The sequence below is a fragment of the Glycine max genome, chromosome 15 (genome assembly GCF_000004515.6).
Source record: "Glycine max cultivar Williams 82 chromosome 15, Glycine_max_v4.0, whole genome shotgun sequence".
NCBI lineage: Eukaryota > Viridiplantae > Streptophyta > Magnoliopsida > Fabales > Fabaceae > Glycine > Glycine max.
The window spans coordinates 52,167,854-52,186,297 of NC_038251.2; the positions used below are offsets into that span (position 1 = coordinate 52,167,854).

At 33.2% G+C, this 18,444-nt stretch overlaps 1 protein-coding gene and 1 non-coding gene across 4 annotated transcripts; one reads left to right on the forward strand and one right to left on the reverse strand.

Moving 5' to 3' along the window:
* The first annotated feature begins 820 nt into the window (after positions 1 to 820).
* Positions 821 to 15,723, forward strand: LOC100817933 (myosin-18). Of its 3 annotated transcripts, XM_041009538.1 has the most exons (41): positions 821 to 1,039; positions 2,802 to 2,893; positions 3,036 to 3,164; positions 4,192 to 4,335; positions 4,439 to 4,584; positions 4,672 to 4,828; positions 4,904 to 4,962; positions 5,052 to 5,211; positions 5,296 to 5,445; positions 5,538 to 5,674; positions 5,755 to 5,901; positions 6,355 to 6,456; positions 6,538 to 6,595; positions 6,680 to 6,781; positions 6,871 to 6,908; positions 7,105 to 7,231; positions 7,319 to 7,489; positions 7,591 to 7,722; positions 7,819 to 7,925; positions 8,262 to 8,322; positions 8,438 to 8,615; positions 8,742 to 8,947; positions 9,169 to 9,288; positions 9,407 to 9,505; positions 9,736 to 9,951; positions 10,682 to 10,821; positions 10,900 to 11,001; positions 11,935 to 12,118; positions 12,189 to 12,236; positions 12,331 to 12,390; positions 12,484 to 12,654; positions 12,785 to 12,937; positions 13,017 to 13,223; positions 13,314 to 13,463; positions 13,555 to 13,625; positions 13,730 to 13,829; positions 13,936 to 13,992; positions 14,090 to 14,146; positions 14,373 to 14,453; positions 15,115 to 15,197; positions 15,310 to 15,723. In XM_041009538.1, exons 2-41 carry the CDS (start codon positions 2,891 to 2,893, stop codon positions 15,449 to 15,451), a joined length of 4,755 nt encoding a protein of 1,584 aa, XP_040865472.1. In that variant the 5' UTR covers positions 821 to 1,039; positions 2,802 to 2,890; the 3' UTR covers positions 15,452 to 15,723. The 3 variants fall into 3 exon arrangements, with proteins under 3 accessions (XP_040865472.1, XP_006598231.1, XP_014623678.1); XM_006598168.4 differs by lacking the exon at positions 821 to 1,039 and having other exon boundaries at positions 2,625 to 2,893; XM_014768192.2 differs by lacking the exons at positions 821 to 1,039; positions 2,802 to 2,893; positions 3,036 to 3,164; positions 4,192 to 4,335 and having other exon boundaries at positions 4,443 to 4,584; positions 4,659 to 4,828.
* A 1,188-nt stretch (positions 15,724 to 16,911) lies between these two features.
* LOC112999674 (U6 spliceosomal RNA) lies at positions 16,912 to 17,014 on the reverse strand. Its single transcript, XR_003264884.1, has one exon. It is a non-coding gene; the product is annotated as a U6 spliceosomal RNA (small nuclear RNA).
* Between the last annotated feature and the right edge of the window lie 1,430 nt (positions 17,015 to 18,444).

Genomic DNA, 18,444 nt, shown 5'->3' on the forward strand with positions numbered 1-18,444 from the left:
ACATGATCTTTCTGTTCCCTTTTTATATTAAACCAATTTTATAACTACTCTAACAAATCATAATAAATTAGAATGGATACAAAAAATCACCCTGCATTTTTTTTTTGTAATCTTTCAAATGAACTATATAAAGGTGTTCAATAGGGAAATGCTAACAATAAATTGTCTCATATAAATTTTTTATATTGTTATTATTAGTTTATGACAAATGTTAATGTGTTTAAAATACTAATTAAGGGAATGAAAATTAGAAAAGGAATATTATATAAATATAAAAAGTATTTCATAATAATATTTTAAGTAATTTAAAATATTTAGTATATAATACTTCTTATTTCTTGATTAGTGTCTTTAGGATAGTAATTAATTATAGCTTTCTTTATAGAATAAATAATACGTGTATTGATAATTTTTTAAAAAAATTATAATGTCATTGAAGTATAAACTTCTTAGGTATGATAAGTTAATTGATTTTTATAACTATATTTTTCATTAATCAAATCAAGAATGATTTCTAATTAGTTGGTAATTCAATTTTTTTTTACAGTTACATTTCTATTAAACGCTTCATTGTATCATCAACTTATAATATTTTGAATTATGTAAAATATTTACAACATTCAATAAATACTCATAAAAGAGAATTCTTTTTGTGGTTGTGTGTAGGAAAGGAGGGGCTTTTGAAGCGATTAGGTCATGATGGAAACAGTTGTTCATATCCAAGAAGAGACTCCATGGACTTGTGTGGTAGGCTTGACATAATTGGGCTTATTAAATATCAATCACACATTTGCATCTACCATTACTTTCCATCTTCGAATTCTCCACACTCCCTTTCCCTTCCCCTATTTTCAACTAAGAAAACGTTTATTCCCACATTGAGAAAAAAAATTGAGTCAAAAGCACTTCCAAAAGTTGCGTTTCAACAAAACTACTTTGGACCAATGACCGACAAGAGAAGCATCTCCCCTATAACAACACTATTTGGTAATTGGCACAGCAAGATCTAAATTTCTTTGAGGACCATATAGGCCACCCTATCATATAAACATTTGACGAAAATATCCAAATTAGAACACTTAATAAGCGAGAGTAATGATGATTAATGATACCCACATCAGCAAAATTTCTTTAAACAAATGGCAAAAGAAAAAGAATGATGAACAAAGCTTGGTTGGAAAGCCACGCTTGTGTTAGGCTTTTTCCTATGCTTCAAGGCCCCACCACCATACCACATGACATGACCCTTTTCTCATGTGAATGAACCATAGGCCAAAAAATGTGGCACCACCCTTAGCCGTCCCACAAGGGAAAATAAAATAAAATCTTGCAGCCTTGTACTTTCTAACCGCCCTTCAATTTCATAATTCTAGATACACAGAATCATAGATGGTAGTATTTTTGTTAGTAGTTACACTTCCAAGTTCTGAAAGCACCAAGGGTGACGAAAAGTTATTTTTGGATGGTGGAGACATACATAAAGTTGGAAAACTTGGGTCCCCATTGGCCTTCACTATGCCAGGTGGAACCCCTTGTGTGGATCAACTTTCACAATCTTCTTTTTTCCTTTCTTTTGGGCATCTTTAATATGTGAGCCTTCCTTCAACTCAATTGACATTTGATTTTGGACATGGTGGAATAACGTATGAAATAGAAATTGATATAATGCTCTCTCTTTGCCCAAACAATATACCAACACTCCATTGTTCCAACTTGTCATCTCTGCCTCTAATATGTAAATGTAAAAAATTTAAGACTATTAACTAAATATATAAAAGTCATGATAAGTATAGCTTTAATTATTAAAAGTCAATAAACTTTATTTTTTAAAATAAAAAAAATCAATAAACTTATTATATATACTAATTTATGATTGATTAATAGTGTAAAAACTCTTTACATTGTTAATGTATAAAATATTTTTTTGTTCCTAAAGTATCTTTCATATCAAGTAATTGTGTTCAAAGATCTAAATTACAAGTATTTTTCATTGAAAACAATCATATTTTTATCGGATAAAATTATTATGAGCGACAAAGTTTTTTCTCTAAATATTTAATAAAACTACGTATGTAAGACTCGAACCCAAAATCATTTATTAAGTTAAAACAATCTCACATTTGATTTAGGTGTTTAATGATTAATCCCTTCTTTTTATATAATCAATCATACATGCATGGATATTTACCATGAGTGAAAGGTAACTATAGGATAGTAATTACTATAATAATGACAGATGACAAGTAACGCCAGCTTTGTATGCTACTTGTACTACTCACCATAACACCAAATAATACACACCTGACCAGACCATAACAGAACTATTAAAAACCAAAATTATCATGTACCAAAAAACAAATTATTCAAAATTATCAAGCTGGACGGTGGTTCATTCTCCGTATGGCTGAAGCAACATGGCCCCACTTTGTGTGATCATGTTGCAGGCTGCAGACACATGAATTGAATAATATTTGTAACAATAATTATTATTTTTTCTCACATTTTTTTTCTGGGGCTTCTGTTGGTGCCAAGTCAGCATCTGTCGTGGAAGGAGCTAAAAGAAAGTACATGGGACTATGAGAGGTAAGAAAAGGTGGTAAGGTGGTGAGGTGAGGGCTTTAGCTTTAAAGAGTTGTTAACCACCCGGGCATATTTCCCTATGCCTTCTTTGTTTTTCCTTTTGAACATTCCTTTCTGCTTTCTGAAAAACTCTTCAACACACAACACCGGCATTCTTTAAGATACAACACAACATACCACCACCACCCTTTTTATTGCATCCACCAACAACTCTCTCATTAATAAGCATTGATTTTCTTTCATCTTGGTTGTCTAGTTCCACAAGCCACCATTCTGAGTTTCATGATCAGAAGAGTTTAGTAGCAGCGTCATGGTGAGAATCTGAAGAAAGAAAAAAAAAAAAAAGGAGTTTTCTTTGTGTTGTTTGTTGGTTGTTGTTGATCCTTCCCACTTTTTTGCTGTCAGATCATGTGTTAACAGTAACACTTTTTCTTGCCTTGTTGTGATTGGTTCAGGGAACACCTGTGAACATCATCGTTGGATCACAGGTTTGGGTTGAGGATCCTGAGGATGCATGGATTGATGGAGAGGTGACACAAATCAATGGCAAAAATGTCACCATCATTACCACAAATGGGAAAACTGTAAGCCTTTTACTTGATCATGAAATTGGACTAATGAAACTGTTGTCATTTATTGGTGAAACACTTGGAAACTTGATTAGAATTTTTCAATATCATAGATGTTAATACAACAGGCGTTTCAGAGATAGGTGCAGATATTTGCTTTTTGACTAGAATGGCATGCTACTTTGGATCCGAATGGTGGAAATGGAATAACTTGTAGAAAGAATCATAAAAGTCAACCATCAACTATAATTTTTATTTTTTTTTCTTCTTGCACTGGATTTTCCTTAACCAAAGTATTGTGTGAAGTTAAAATTATAATATTGTGTTATCTGATAATAAAGCTAAAACGTGATCAGTATTTGTTCTTAGTCTGGTAGCAGAGACAAGATAAGTAGAAAAAATAACAATACAACACCAAGGTGAAATTTCAGCACAAAAGCTGCAGCCACAATTTTCTTCCTCATCACCAATTTAGAATCAATAGGAATTTAAGTCACAACACATTCTTATTCAGACAAAAAAAAAATGATTCTATTCCTAACATATTTATCTTAAATGAGATCCAAATACAGTATAATTAAGCATTAACTAGTTACTCAAATGAGAAACCTATATAGTTTAATTATCAGTATGTTTGGTTTGACAGTGATTTTAGTAGAATTGATTCAGTTTTACGTGGTGATAAAGAAGCAACTCTTTGTAGCTTTAAATTATTCACATTTTTTAGGTGCATTGTGTAGTTTCAACGAAAAACCAAACACACGCATATTAAATCAAGTGCTTATCACTAGACCAAAAGCTTTTCTTGTACTTGATAGTCAAGTCAACTTCTTCAACATCTTTTTTTTTACTTAAGCTCACAAGCTTAAGAATCATAATTTGATTGTATTCTGACACATCTTAGCCTTGTCTAGCCAGAATGCTGGCCTAAAGTCAACAATCCCCCTCCCAGCACATATCACCATACTCATAATCTTGTTACTTGAAGTACATGTATAAATAAGCATATAAAACTAAACATTAGCAATGCCCTCAATTTCAGGTGGTGGCAGAAATTTCAAGCATATACCCCAAAGATACAGAGGCACCACCTGCAGGAGTTGATGACATGACCAAGCTAGCATACCTTCATGAGCCAGGAGTCCTGCATAACCTCGCAACTCGTTTTTCTCTCAATGAGATATATGTGAGTCACAATCAGTTAATCAACTAGCCATTCTTAATATATTTGATAGAAAAATTATATAAATAAGAGAGCAAAGTCTGACAAAAATAAATGAAATAAACAGACATATACAGGGAATATCTTAATTGCAGTGAATCCTTTTCGAAGACTGCCACACCTGTATGACATCCATATGATGGAGCAGTACAAAGGTGCAGCATTTGGAGAGCTTAGTCCTCACCTTTTTGCTGTAGCTGACACATGTTACAGGTATATTACATCAACGTAGAAATATATTTGGCACATGTAAACTCGGAAAACAATTGATTATAGAGTTGATTCAGTTCAATGTGTCAGGGCAATGATAAATGAAAATGGAAGTCAATCCATTTTGGTAAGTGGAGAGAGTGGAGCTGGTAAAACCGAGACAACAAAAATGCTCATGAGATATCTAGCATTCATGGGGGGTAGATCTGCTACAGAAGGAAGAACTGTAGAACAACAGGTTTTGGAGGTGAGTTTGAACGACTCATTAATTGTTTCTTGATACTCATATAAGGTATATGCAGTGATATTTTCACTTCTGCAGTCCAATCCAGTGTTGGAAGCATTTGGAAATGCCAAAACTGTCAAAAACAACAATTCAAGGTAAGTTGCATGAATATTTTCTCAGGTCCCATTTTCTACAAAAATTCCCATTTTAGTTGATTTTACAAAATTATTGGAATTTGTGGCAGTCGTTTTGGTAAATTTGTTGAAATTCAATTTGACAAGAATGGGAAGATTTCTGGAGCTGCAATCCGTACATATCTCCTTGAAAGATCACGAGTTTGCCAGGTCTCTGACCCAGAGAGAAACTATCATTGCTTTTACATGCTTTGTGCAGCACCACCAGAGGTGAACTTTCTACAATTATCCTGAAAGGAATTCATCAACATACAATTACCTCAAAAAATCTAATAGTTAAAAGTTTCTTGATAGGATGTCAAGAAGTACAAGTTAGGGGATCCAAGGCAATTCCACTATCTTAATCAATCAAACTGTTATCAAGTGTCGAATGTGGATGATGCAAAAGAATACTTGGAGATAAAAAATGCAATGGATATTGTAGGCATTAGCCAAGAAGAGCAGGTATTGGACAAGTGCATAAGTGCATCACGTTCTAATGAAGCAGTGGTTTGATTTTATCCAAACATTTGATCAAATAAAATTTTCCTTCACAGGATGCGATCTTCCGTGTGGTAGCTGCAATCCTCCATCTTGGAAACATTGACTTTGTCAAAGGGAAAGAAGTTGATTCTTCCAAATTGAAAGATGATAAATCACTCTTCCACCTCCGAACAGCTGCAGAGTTATTCATGTACAAGCTTTGATCCACCTATCAAAATCATATAATTCCTACGCTTCAACTTTAGTGTCTCTTAACATGTTTATGTTCAGGTGTGATGCAAAAGCACTCGAAGACTCACTTTGCGAGCGTGTCATTGTAACTCCTGATGGTAACATTACCAAACCTCTAGATCCAGATGCAGCTGCTTTGAGCCGAGATGCCTTGGCAAAGACTGTCTACTCCAAATTGTTTGATTGGTAAAACCAAACTAACCAATTACACCAACATGTAACTCACCTAATTCAGTAGAGGAAATTGAAAATCCAAAAACTGTGATGTCTAGGATGTTAGGAAGTCTCACATCGTCTGCCTCAATTCTCAAGGTACAACTTATACATCTGTTAGGAAACAAACTTCACTTACTGCCAATTGGTTTTAAGTTGAAATCTAACATGGTATCAAAGCCTATACCACATCTTGGTTCTTGCCTATTCTAGTAGACTCGCCTGTTCTGGCAGGCATCTGCGGAGGGGGGTGTTAGGAAGTCCCGGCTGCAGGAAAATACTAGTCCTTAATAACCTTATTCATAATACATAGCTAAATCTTCTCTGAACTGAAGTGTTTTGCTTCTATAGCCCCTATCGACAAACATACTTTCAGTTTTGAGACAAGGAATGACAAATTCTAAACGAATTCTTCAAATCTGGCAGGCTTGTGGACAAGATTAACAGTTCAATTGGTCAAGATTCTAATGCAGTAAGCATAATAGGAGTCCTTGACATTTATGGATTTGAAAGCTTCAAAATCAACAGGTAAGAAGCTTAATTATTACAAGTCAGAACTACAGTTTCTACATCTCTATCGTATAAATCTCATTTGTTCTCCTTTTACAGTTTTGAGCAACTATGCATCAACCTAACGAATGAGAAGTTGCAACAACATTTTAATCAGGCAAGGTTATAACTTCAAAATACAACTTGAACATCATTATTAATGAAAATACATAAGATAGAAGAAATGCATCTGTTTCAACAGCATGTATTCAAGATGGAGCAAGAAGAGTACACAAAGGAGGAAATCAATTGGAGCTATGTAGAATTTGTGGATAATCAGGATGTTCTCGATCTTATTGAGAAGGTAGTTAGATACTTATGAATCATCATTGTTTGTGAAAGACTTTTTCTACCAGATAAAATTGTGAAACTATTTATATGTTCTGCATGCAGAAACCAGGGGGAATTATTGCTCTTCTTGATGAAGCCTGGTATGTCATTTCTTACTCAAAAAACTATGAACATATTAAAATGACAAAACAGAAACATATTTGCTTATAATATGCCTGCAAAAGAATTCCTCAGTACAGCGAACATGGTGGATGAACTTGCTTTGACAATTTTATTTCCTTGATAAATAGGAAGCAAAAACTATATAATAGTTGAAATTTTAATTATTTTCGGCAGCATGTTCCCCAAATCAACTCATGAGACTTTTGCACAAAAGATGTACCAGACATATAAAGGACACAAGCGCTTCAGCAAGCCAAAACTTTCCCGAACAAATTTCACGATTAACCATTATGCTGGAGATGTAAGCTTGAGAATTTAAAATTTTTCATGGCCATCCACTAAGAAAATTAAAACTGCTAATTTATTGTCACAACCTTTTGATGCACAGGTTACATATCAAGCAGATTATTTTCTTGATAAAAACAAAGATTATGTTGTAGCAGAGCATCAAGCTCTTTTATGCGCTTCCAAGTGTCCATTTGTTGCTAATATCTTCCCTCCTTTACCAGAGGAGACATCAAAGCAATCAAAATTCTCTTCCATTGGTTCACAATTTAAGGTAAACCAGTTCAATTTCAACATTGACAAATTGACTAGCTCCATCTATTTCTAGAAATACTCAACCCATGAATTGCTTCTGAATCAAATCTTAATATGCAGCAACAACTGCAATCTCTCATGGAGACACTGAACACAACAGAACCCCATTACATAAGATGTGTGAAACCAAATACAGTTCTGCAGCCAGGAATCTTTGAGAACTTCAATGTCTTGAACCAATTAAGATGTGGGGTAAGTTTATTTTTCATATTCTCTCTGAAATGTATGATGATTCAGAAAATCTGAGAAAGTTTCCCACCAATAACATTCACATCACAATCCTTTCAGGGAGTACTTGAGGCAATAAGGATTAGTTGTGCTGGATATCCAACAAAAAGGACATTTGAAGAATTTCTTGATCGCTTTGGAATGCTAGCTCCTGATGTCCTTGATGGGTATAGATTATTCTAGTCTACAAGCAAATGGAAATGAAAATGATTTTTTTCTTTTACTTTGAGTGTCATACTAATATTGCATTCACACACCTTCAAGAAAATAGAGCAAGAATGATGAATAAAAATGTAATGCAATCATTGTTCAGCTAAACTGCTTAAAGCATCACTTGAAAATAACAAATAAGAATAATCAATGTAGCAGCTCATACTATAGAGAATCAATTCAGGATTACTTAAAAATATATATCATAAATCTATATCTCTCATTGTCAAGTCCTATAAAATATAAGTTAAGCTTCATACACCATATGATAAATAATGCTTTCTTCTGTGCAGCTCTGATGAGAAAAAGGCATCTATGGCCATCTGTGATAAGATGGGCTTAAAAGGCTATCAAGTAAGTCTGTGCATGGGAAAACATTTATCTAGAAGCAAAAAGCATGATTATCCATAAAATTTCAGGAATTTGTGTTATAATCACTAATGTGTTTTCATCTTGATGTTTCAATCAGATGGGGAAAACAAAGGTATTTCTCCGAGCTGGTCAGATGGCTGAATTAGATGCACGAAGAGCAGAAGTCTTAGCTAAAGCAGCTAAACTCATACAGAGACAAATCCGAACACATTTAGCCAGAAAGGAGTTTATCACCCTGAGAAAGACCACGATTCATATCCAGAAGATTTGGAGAGGTCACATTTCTTCACCAAAAAGACTCACATTTTTAGTCATGTCCTTCTTTTTCTTTAGTGCATCATTGTTATGGTTCTGTTCTGGAAAAAACAGGAGTTATTATTTTGCTGGCTTTACCTTTTCAGCTAAACTTGCACGTAAACTCTATGAGCATATGAGGAGGGAAGCAGCTTCTATCAGGATACAGAAACATGTGCGTGCACACAGAGCAAGAATAAATTATACAACGTTACAAGCATCAGCTATAGTTATTCAATCAGGGTTGAGAGCATTAGCAGCACGAAATGAATATAGGTACAGAAGAAGAACAAAGGCTTCAACAAAAATTCAGGTAAATACATCTTTAGAAAAAATATCTAACACTAACATAGATCATGACATGCTTAATGAAAAAAATTGGAATCCAAAATGTGATTTTTCGTTGAAAAATTCATCAAAGTTTCATCAATAAAAACTTTGAAGATACTTTAGATATGAGTATGCATAATAGGAAATTACATAGCTCCTCTATTATATTGATACTAATTATTCCATTTCAATTTCTTCTTACAGACACAATGGAGAAGAGCCCAAGCTCTTTCTGATTACAAACAGCAAAAGAAAGCAACTGTTACACTTCAATGTCTATGGAGAGCTAAAGTGGCAAGGAAAGAGCTCAGAAAGCTTCGGATGGTAAGTTCTATTTTGCTGTATCATTTTGTATAATTTTATGCCATTTATTTTTGCGTATCTACAAGAAAAAAATGTTTCAAAAGTAGAAGCATGGTAACAATTTTAAGTTGCTGTGCAGGCTGCAAGGGAAACTGGGGCACTTAAGGAAGCAAAGGACAAGTTGGAGAAACGTGTTGAGGAGCTTACATGGAGAATAGATATCGAAAAGCACATGAGGGTAGATTCTCAACTAGTTGTCCTTGATAAATGCCAAATGGATTCAAGTGAAATGATTAATGCCAGTAAAATTGAACAGCATAATTATCAATCAAAATAAAAAATTTTGTAACAGTTTTAATCAATGATTAATTCAGTGAACACTATACAAGATAGTAGTGAAAAAAAAACATTGGTTCGTTCATAAAGCATTTTATCCACCCCGTCTAATCTGGAAAAAATAACTTGCAGACGGATCTTGAAGAAGCTAAAGGGCAAGAGATTGCAAAATTGCAAAATGCTTTACAAGAAATGAAAGCTCAGTTAGATGAAGCCCATGCTGCAATTATACATGAAAGAGAAGCAGCAAAAATAGCAATTGAACAAGCACCACCAGTAATTAAAGAGGTACCAGTTGTGGACGAAACCAAGCTAGAGTTACTGACAAATAAAAATGAGGAGTTGGAGGTAAATCTAGAACTTGGTTTCCTATATATTTAGAAAATTTTACTTTGAGCACTAAAATGGTGGAACAATCAAATTACATTAAGCAACAGTTCTGGTACTTTTTAAAAGAAAAAGGCAACAGTTCCAGTTTGTTATTGACATGTTACAATAAAAGAACCATTGCCATTTAGTAGTATCTGAAAAAGGTATATCATAAACAAACTTGATGTACAAGAAGAAACATTAAAAATTTCATTCATATAAGTATGACATACTTTGAAATAATACATAAAAAGGTAAGGGTGGCCTTTTTTAATTTTTTTCCCCAATAAATATTACATCTTTTACCACCAACAAATTAAAAGAAAAATATAATAAATTTTAGGAGGCAATATAGGAAAATGATAAAAAAAAAGTGTCTAACATTTCAGGGCCATTCATAGCTAAAGAAAGTAGAAACTACCTTATGTAAGAAAAATATGTTTTCACTCATTTTTGGGAAGGTAGTAAACACAGCAAATGCTGCAATGTGGGGCATATGAAGCATACTATATTACTGGATTTGATTCTGACAGCTATGGTAATCCAACAAATAATGCTGTAAAAAGCAGGAGAAAAGATTAACTTGAAAAGTACATATATAAATATTATGCACTGTCACAGTTGCATACAAACAGCTCGGCATATATAAAAACTTTGCAGTTGACACTATATGATGACAAATACCTAAATTGAAGTTCTGAAAATACAGACTGAAGTAGAAGAGCTGAAAAAGAAGATTAAAGAGTTTGAAGAAAGTTACTCTGAAATTGAGAATGAGAACCAAGCAAGGCTGAAAGAGGCAGAAGAAGCACAGCTTAAAGCAACACAACTTCAGGAGACTATTGAAAGGTAGTTAAGTAATAATTAGCCACACAATATCTCTTCCACCATAAACTGGCATTGACTATCCATTCTTTATTACTCCAGATTAGAATTGAGTTTGTCAAACCTTGAGTCCGAGAACCAGGTTCTATGCCAGAAGGCTTTGGAAGAACCAAAAAATGAAGAACTCTTTGAAGAGATCAAAATGTAAGATCTAATATATTATTCACATCATTTTTAATATTTCTATGTTTTAGTGATATTTAGCTTCCAGGGACAATTATTAGAGTGTGGGTGCAGTTGAATGTAGCTAATAAAAGCTTTATGTGCATATTTTAGGTCCCTTCTTTTAGGGTTGGATGTTTTGATGGACACAACTCCTTTATCAAAAGGGGATACATAAATGATACACCAAAATGAGTCTGGTGTATGTCCAGTAATTGTTAATGAAATAGATTTTAAAAAATCAGATGATAACAACATAACTATGGATATTATGATCAACTGTTCCTTACTTTCAGTTTAGAAGTTTTTAATTCACTGCATTTATATGTTTACTCTGCATTTGGTACCTTCTGTACGTAATGCAAATAAGTAATTAGTTTCAGGGAAGATTTAAACTTTTTCAACAAACAAATTCAACTCCATAACACAAGCCACAATATGCTTCTCTGTTGTGCTAGACTATGTGGCTTACACATCAGTAATGACACTAGATTAAAAATAAATGTAGGAAGTAATAGAATTGTGTAAGAGCCAAGAGTGTGGCCTTTTAGTTTGAGTGACCTATTTGTCCAAAGATATCTAGGCACTTTAAACTCATAGCCCTCTTTATATACCCCCTTAAAATTGTTTCAGGTCTGTTCTCACCTTTTTTAACCATTTTTTGTTTGTTTGTCTTGACCCTTCCATTTTATTTTGGGCCTTTCAATTTTTTTGACTAGTCTCTTTTTTAATTGTTTTAGGCTTGTAAGTTCTCAGTGAGAGCCTTTATCTTGAATAGCCTATTTGTTCAAAAATATCTAGGCACTTCAGGCTCAACGTGGGACTTATTCTCCAATAGGAAGGAATATAGAAGAATAAAACTGAAACTAACATATACATGCCATTAAAATACTAAAATTTTCATGTTGTCTCTAGCCTCAAGGATCAGATAGCAAATCTACAATCAGAGAATGAATCCCTACGGAGTCAGGCAGCGGCTGCTGCTTTAGAGCAGAAAGTTCATCCAGAAAAAATAGAACCAGACCAAGAAGTTGCTGTTGTAGAGAAGATGCAAGTGAAGCCAAGAGTTATTGCAGATAATACGACTGCACAAATCAAGGTACGCTACCGGAAAATTTCCCATTTAGAATTATTTCACTATGTAACATTTATCTTTTATGTTGTTGCAGAATTTGGATAATGGAAATCCAACAGAGGAAGAATGGCATGCAAGAAAAGTATTTTACAATTTACCTCATTTCTTCTTTAATAATTCCTGTCTATGTAATCAACAACAGCATGTTAATTTCAAATAATAAATTATGTTTACAGGAACCAAGAGCACCAATCTTCTTGCTTACTAAACAAAGATCACTCACTGATAGGCAGCAGGTATGTTTTAAAGACAAGTCCAAGTCAGGGAAAGTCATGTAGTTTCACACTAAAATAAATGGTACTTACAGTTTCCCTATCTCTTATAAACAGGAAAGTCATGACGCACTGCTCAAGTGTCTCACTGAAGATAAGCGATTTGAGAAAAACAGACCAGCTGTTGCTTGTATTGTATATAAATCACTTCTGCATTGGAGATCCCTTGAAGCAGAAAAGACTCATATTTTTGATAAAATTACACATGCTTTCCGATCATCTATAGAGGTAGTATTCTACAAGAAATTTAGTACACTAACAAAGATTAAGGAATTTCAAATAAAACATCATCATTTCAACCTAAATGTAATCACTCATATTGTTGTGTGAAAATAACATGCATTTTATGTTCTGGCAGAGTCAAGAAGGAATCCATGATCTAGCCTACTGGCTTTCAACAACATCAACACTTCTGTTTTATCTACAATGCACAATGAAGGCCAGCAATACAACTAAGGCAGTCTCACGTAATCGAAACTCCCCCGCCACTTTGTTTGGAAAAATGGCACAAGTGAGCTTTTCAGAACTGCAAGTTTTCATTCTATGAAATCAATGTTTAAAATATAATGGTGCTTGATATACAAATTCAGGGTTTACGTTCATCTTCACTGGGCTTGGGGATTTCAAGTGGCTATAGTGGAATGGTGGACAAGACAAATGATCAATCTAAAGTAGAAGCCAAGTACCCGGCTATTCTATTTAAGCAACATTTAACTGCATATGTTGAGAAGATATATGGAATGATCCGTGATAGTTTAAAGAAAGAGATTAGCCCCTTCTTAAATTTGTGTATACAGGTAAGCATCACGTGTTTAAGACCAAATTCTAAAGTACAACAGAAAATTAGGTATTGGTCGATTGGGTAAATCTTTTATCACCATTGGCAGGCACCAAGATCCATAAGGACTAGATCAATAAGAGGGTCATCCAGAAACATCCATTCAAATATTGTTGCAAAACAACAGACATTGCATATGTACTGGAAAGGCATTGTGGACAAGTTAGATACTGCCTTGCATATATTGTCTGATAACTATGTAAGCATAAATTACTCATTCAATGTTTGTTTGTCTGGTTTGTGCTTATCAGAGAAGAGATTTTCCAATATTCTACATCTTGTGACTTCAGGTCCCTCCCATCATAGCAAGGAAGATATTTAGCCAGGTTTTCTCATTCATGAATGTCCAGCTCTTTAATAGGTGACAAGAGCTTCCATTCAATTGCACTAAATATCTAGGAGTAGTAAATGTTTATTCAGTTTAATATGAATTCTCATGATGTTTTGAAAACTCTGGTCTTACAGTTTGTTGCTTCGTCGGGAGTGTTGTTCCTTTAGCAATGGAGAATATTTGAAGGCAGGTTTACATGAGTTGGAACTATGGTGTCTTAAAGCAACAGACCAGGTAGCTTTATATATTTGCCACAACCTATGCCTAGACTTAAAAGGCAAAAGTGCAAGAAACACATTTTCTACATCTTTTTATCTTTTGTATTTGGTTTATATTGCAGTTTGCTGGGTCATCTTGGGCTGAACTCAAACACATACGCCAAGCTGTGGGCTTTCTGGTATACTTTCTTGGATCAAGATTAAGGAGAATACACTCTTAATTCTTTCATTACCCTTTCCTCAATATTCAGTTTTTAAAATTCTTTGTTTATGCAGGTTTTGCATCAAAAGACTCAAAAATCTTTGGAGGAGATCACAAATGAGCTCTGCCCGGTAACTACTAATCTATCAAAGACACACGATGCAAATTGAGTATCTAACATAATTTCTACCTTGAACCTATTTGGATTAAAGTAGCTTTTGTTTAGCCTTTAGATCTATTATGATTAAGTTTTTACTTTATATTTTATCAAAGTAACATATTAAAAGTACCGAGAAAAGAGGATGATTCTAACTCTTATTATTGTAATGTTTTTCTTGTTTATTGTTCTTATATCAGGTGTTAAGTATTCCACAAATATATCGTATAGGAACTATGTTCTGGGATGACAAGTACGGAGCACATGGATTATCTGCAGAAGTAAGTCCTTGTCTCCTCAACCATGTTTAGCTCTACTTCATTTTTGTGTACAGCTTTTCCAACCTTTTAAATTCATTTGAATATGATGACAAATTGGAAATTAGCAAGCATTCAGTTTGTTTCAAATGCATTATAGCTTTAAAAGAAACTAAAATGTTTCTAAAACAAAGAAACTCTGAAACTGGAAGTCAAACTATCACTTCAGTTAAAATATTTCACTTAAACAGATTTGCATCATAACTGATTGTTACATTAATGTAGAAAAATAAAAGACAACAAAGGAGCAATACTTTAAAAAATATTGATAATCAACCTCCAATAATAAGATTAAAAACTATAGAGAGAGAGAGAATAAACTTTATTGAGGTGGTCCATAAAAATCTAGTTGCATTAGAACGAGTGATCCACAAAACAGAATAAATCATATTTATATATAGGAAATAGAACTAGCCTATTTATATCCTAACATCAAAACCATCAAAACAGTTGAGTGACACATAGTTCCCAAGTAGAATACATGCACCAAGAATTAATACAACATGCATACTGCATACATTAAATTAATTACTATCATCACTTCATTCTGCATTAGAACTTATCACACATGATAACTAAAGATCTTTGAATTCTTTTTTTCCCCTTCCGACTATTGTTTTTACAGGTAATTAGCAGAATGAGAGTGATTATGACAGAAGACTCAATAAACATACACAACAGCTCATTCCTTCTAGAGGTGGATTCCAGGTAATATTTTGATTTCCCCCTTTTCACATTCAAAATCCAAAAGTCACTTCCCAGCCAATAGAAACACATTTTTCTTACAAGCTATTGCACTGGTTCCTTTTACAAAACTCAGCATACCATTCTTAATGGAGGAGATGTTCCAGTCCATGAGTGACATCCGCCTATCAGACATGGATGTGGATCCACCACCAATCCTCAGGCAAAGGTCTGACTTCCAATTCTTGTTACAACAAATGGATAGTGACTCTCAGTGAGCTAGCAAAAGTTTGGTGCTGATATTAGTTATAGTTTCTGATTTGTATTGATTTAATTTGGGTTTGGAGTGGAGAGAGTAATTGAGTGATGAGGTGAAGAATTGTAATTAGTTTATTTATTTATTCTAATTTTTTACATTTGTTTTTGGGAAGATCCCAATATTGTTTATTATTCTTGTAAGGCTTCTTGTCAAGGAAGGCCACAGTGAATTTTTCCGTTGTTGTATACAGTTACTTCGAAAAGTAATGAAATGAAGGAAAGTTTGGCTTTAGTTTACTTTAGTAACTTTAACAAGATATTTATCAGTAACTGATTCAGAAGATCATTTTAGTCTGTTAGAAAATGTCCAATGGAAGAAAAAGAATATGAAACCTTGTAGAAGGGAGCAATTCTTGATGCGCATATTTAAGAGTTCCCAATGAAAAGAGATCAGAAAGAATACAACAGTCATTTTATCCATCATCGCAAGACCTTTATTCCATTTCTTATACATATGTTGGGAGAAGTCATTCTTTTAATGGATCTGAGTATCTCGAGGGATACCCTGGGTTCACCCAAAAGCTTATACTTGGTACTACATGTAAAAGGAAGGTAAAATATTTTTTTCAAAAACTAAATGCATATTTTGAATAGCTTTCTTCAAGTATGTAATTGCCTATTTTTTAAAAGTTCTCTTAGGTTGCTAACAAAAAGGGTTAATTATTTGTCTAAAATAAGCTACACCAATGCCTAACTTCCCTTGGGGATTTCAAAGACTGATCTCCCCTGGATGGTGTTAACTTGTGCAGAAATTTGTATGGAGGGATTGTCAGGAGTATCTACAAACAGTTTACATAGAGAAGTATGTATCACCAAGGGGATCTAATGCCGCCGGTTGAGCATGTGCATGAATTATTTTAAATCTCTTAGTATTGGAGTTCGACTCCTTCCTTTGAATAAAAAAAATAAGAAAAAGAAAAGATATCTATCTGTATTAGGAAATTCAAAAATAAGGTAGGCCAACTTGATGTCCTAGTCCAAAGAGAGTTTATGTACATGTTTTCATGAAGGCCCTAATATAACTTTTCATCATCCATTTGCTCTGTATCTTAAAAGAACACTAAACTTCAATTTTCACTTTGCATTCCTTCCCCTTCTCCACCTTATTGTAGCATTTAACATTCTAAATTCTAAACAAACCACAAATATCAAGCAGAAAGCAATTTATGTGTGCATTATTTATTATGAATGCAATTCTTCCACTCCAAATATAATTTTTGGAGCTTAAAATATTCCTATTGAGATACAGCTTCCAAGTTCCAATTGTCCAAATGCAATCACAGGAATGTTATATAACCTTTTCCATAAGGAAAATGTAAAGAATATTCTTGAAACGATATATGCATAAATGAACAGAATAGGTAAGCACTGTAGCAAACAAAACATATCATGAGCATGTAGTGAAAAATTTCATAGAAAAAAAAATTTGGACCATTTCTCGATTTGTGCGTGTCATCCTTGCGCAGGGGCCATGCTAATCTTCTCTGTATCGTTCCAATTTTATCGGATGTCCCCGAAGGGACAAGCTCTTGCTAAGGCTATGGGAATATAAACTGCTTGAAAACTGTATACTCAAACGATGTGGGACTTGTACTGTTGCGTCATCGTGTCACTCCAAGTAACAAACCTAACAGACCAGAAACAGATTGTGAGTGAATTGTGCAACTTTCACCGAGCGGAATTGCGGTGAACAAGATGCATGAAGCTCACACTAAAAGAAGGAATAGTAAAGTTGGTGCAGAGTAAAGAGCAAAAAATAGTCAATTCAAGTTTTAACTTTGGCTTATCTACAATTTTAGATCCCCTATTTCTTTTGTCAAATCCACAAACTGTGATTGCATTAATAATAAATAATTTGTATTTTTAATTATTAACATAATACATTAAGTAATTAAAATTAAACAACAAAAAAATATTTGTAATACTAAAAATTAAACTTCACTTTATAATTGTGATTATTGGAGTCATAACTCATGACATATAATATTTTAAATTAAACATAAGTTTCAATCAAGTTTGTGATAATATTTAAGTTAAATAACAAATAATAATATCTCTTAGCATAATTAGAAACAAAATAAATATAATTTTTATAAAAATCTTATAATATTAAGCTATAATTATATCATTAAGATTGGATGTTTTTAATTAAAAAAAATCAACCAACCAAATAGATTTTGTCAACTGTAGTTAGTTTTCGATGGGTTCAACTAGTTTTATAGTGGTTCCTTGTAAGATTGATTTTTAGGATTAAATAATTTTTTTAATCATCCTAATTAAAATCTTTGACTTTTCAATGAAATTCCAAGATATTTCTACAAGATTTGATCCTTTGAGTCAATTATGATCTTATGGGATCAATCTTCGATTAAAATCTTATTTACATTTAAAGTTCATCATCTCTACCGAATGATGAATTATGTGACAATTAAACTTAAGTTTTTTCTAACAAACTTAGTGTGTGATGCTATCTGGTTAGGTTAAATAATCTAGTATTCATTAAAATAACCCAAAAAAGAGAGAATATAAGGTAAAATGGGTTACTTTTCCGAGCAGTGCTACCTAAATTGGAAAAAATTAAAAGTTTGATGTGAATAAAATTTCAAAGGGGATAAATGTTGTATATAACTTGAAATTATAAAAATTAGAAAGTTTTTAATTAGTGAATAATGAAGAAAGTATCCATAGTCAATTTTAATTGAAGTTCTCAATTGTATCTATACATATAGGGTGAAATACTTCCCAACATATTTAAAATTTAGCTCGGCTTAGTCTATTTAGAATAAAGGATGCAAGCCCTTTTAGTAATGACAATTGCTAAATTTACCTCTTCTGTTAGCTAGCTAAATGCTTTCTTATGTAATTTTTGCTTCTTTTTTTTTCTCTCTCTCTAAAAATTACCCCATTTCCGCAAAGTATTAACACTTCTCAAAAGTCAAAACTACTTTCTAGA

Excerpts from the sequence above, each read along its gene's own strand:
- LOC100817933 (XM_041009538.1), top strand. Across the intron at positions 6,457-6,537 it reads GAAAGCTTCAAAATCAACAG|TTTTGAGCAACTATGCATCA; the intron begins GTAAGAAGCTTA and ends CTCCTTTTACAG. Across the intron at positions 12,119-12,188 it reads ATACGACTGCACAAATCAAG|AATTTGGATAATGGAAATCC; the intron begins GTACGCTACCGG and ends ATGTTGTTGCAG.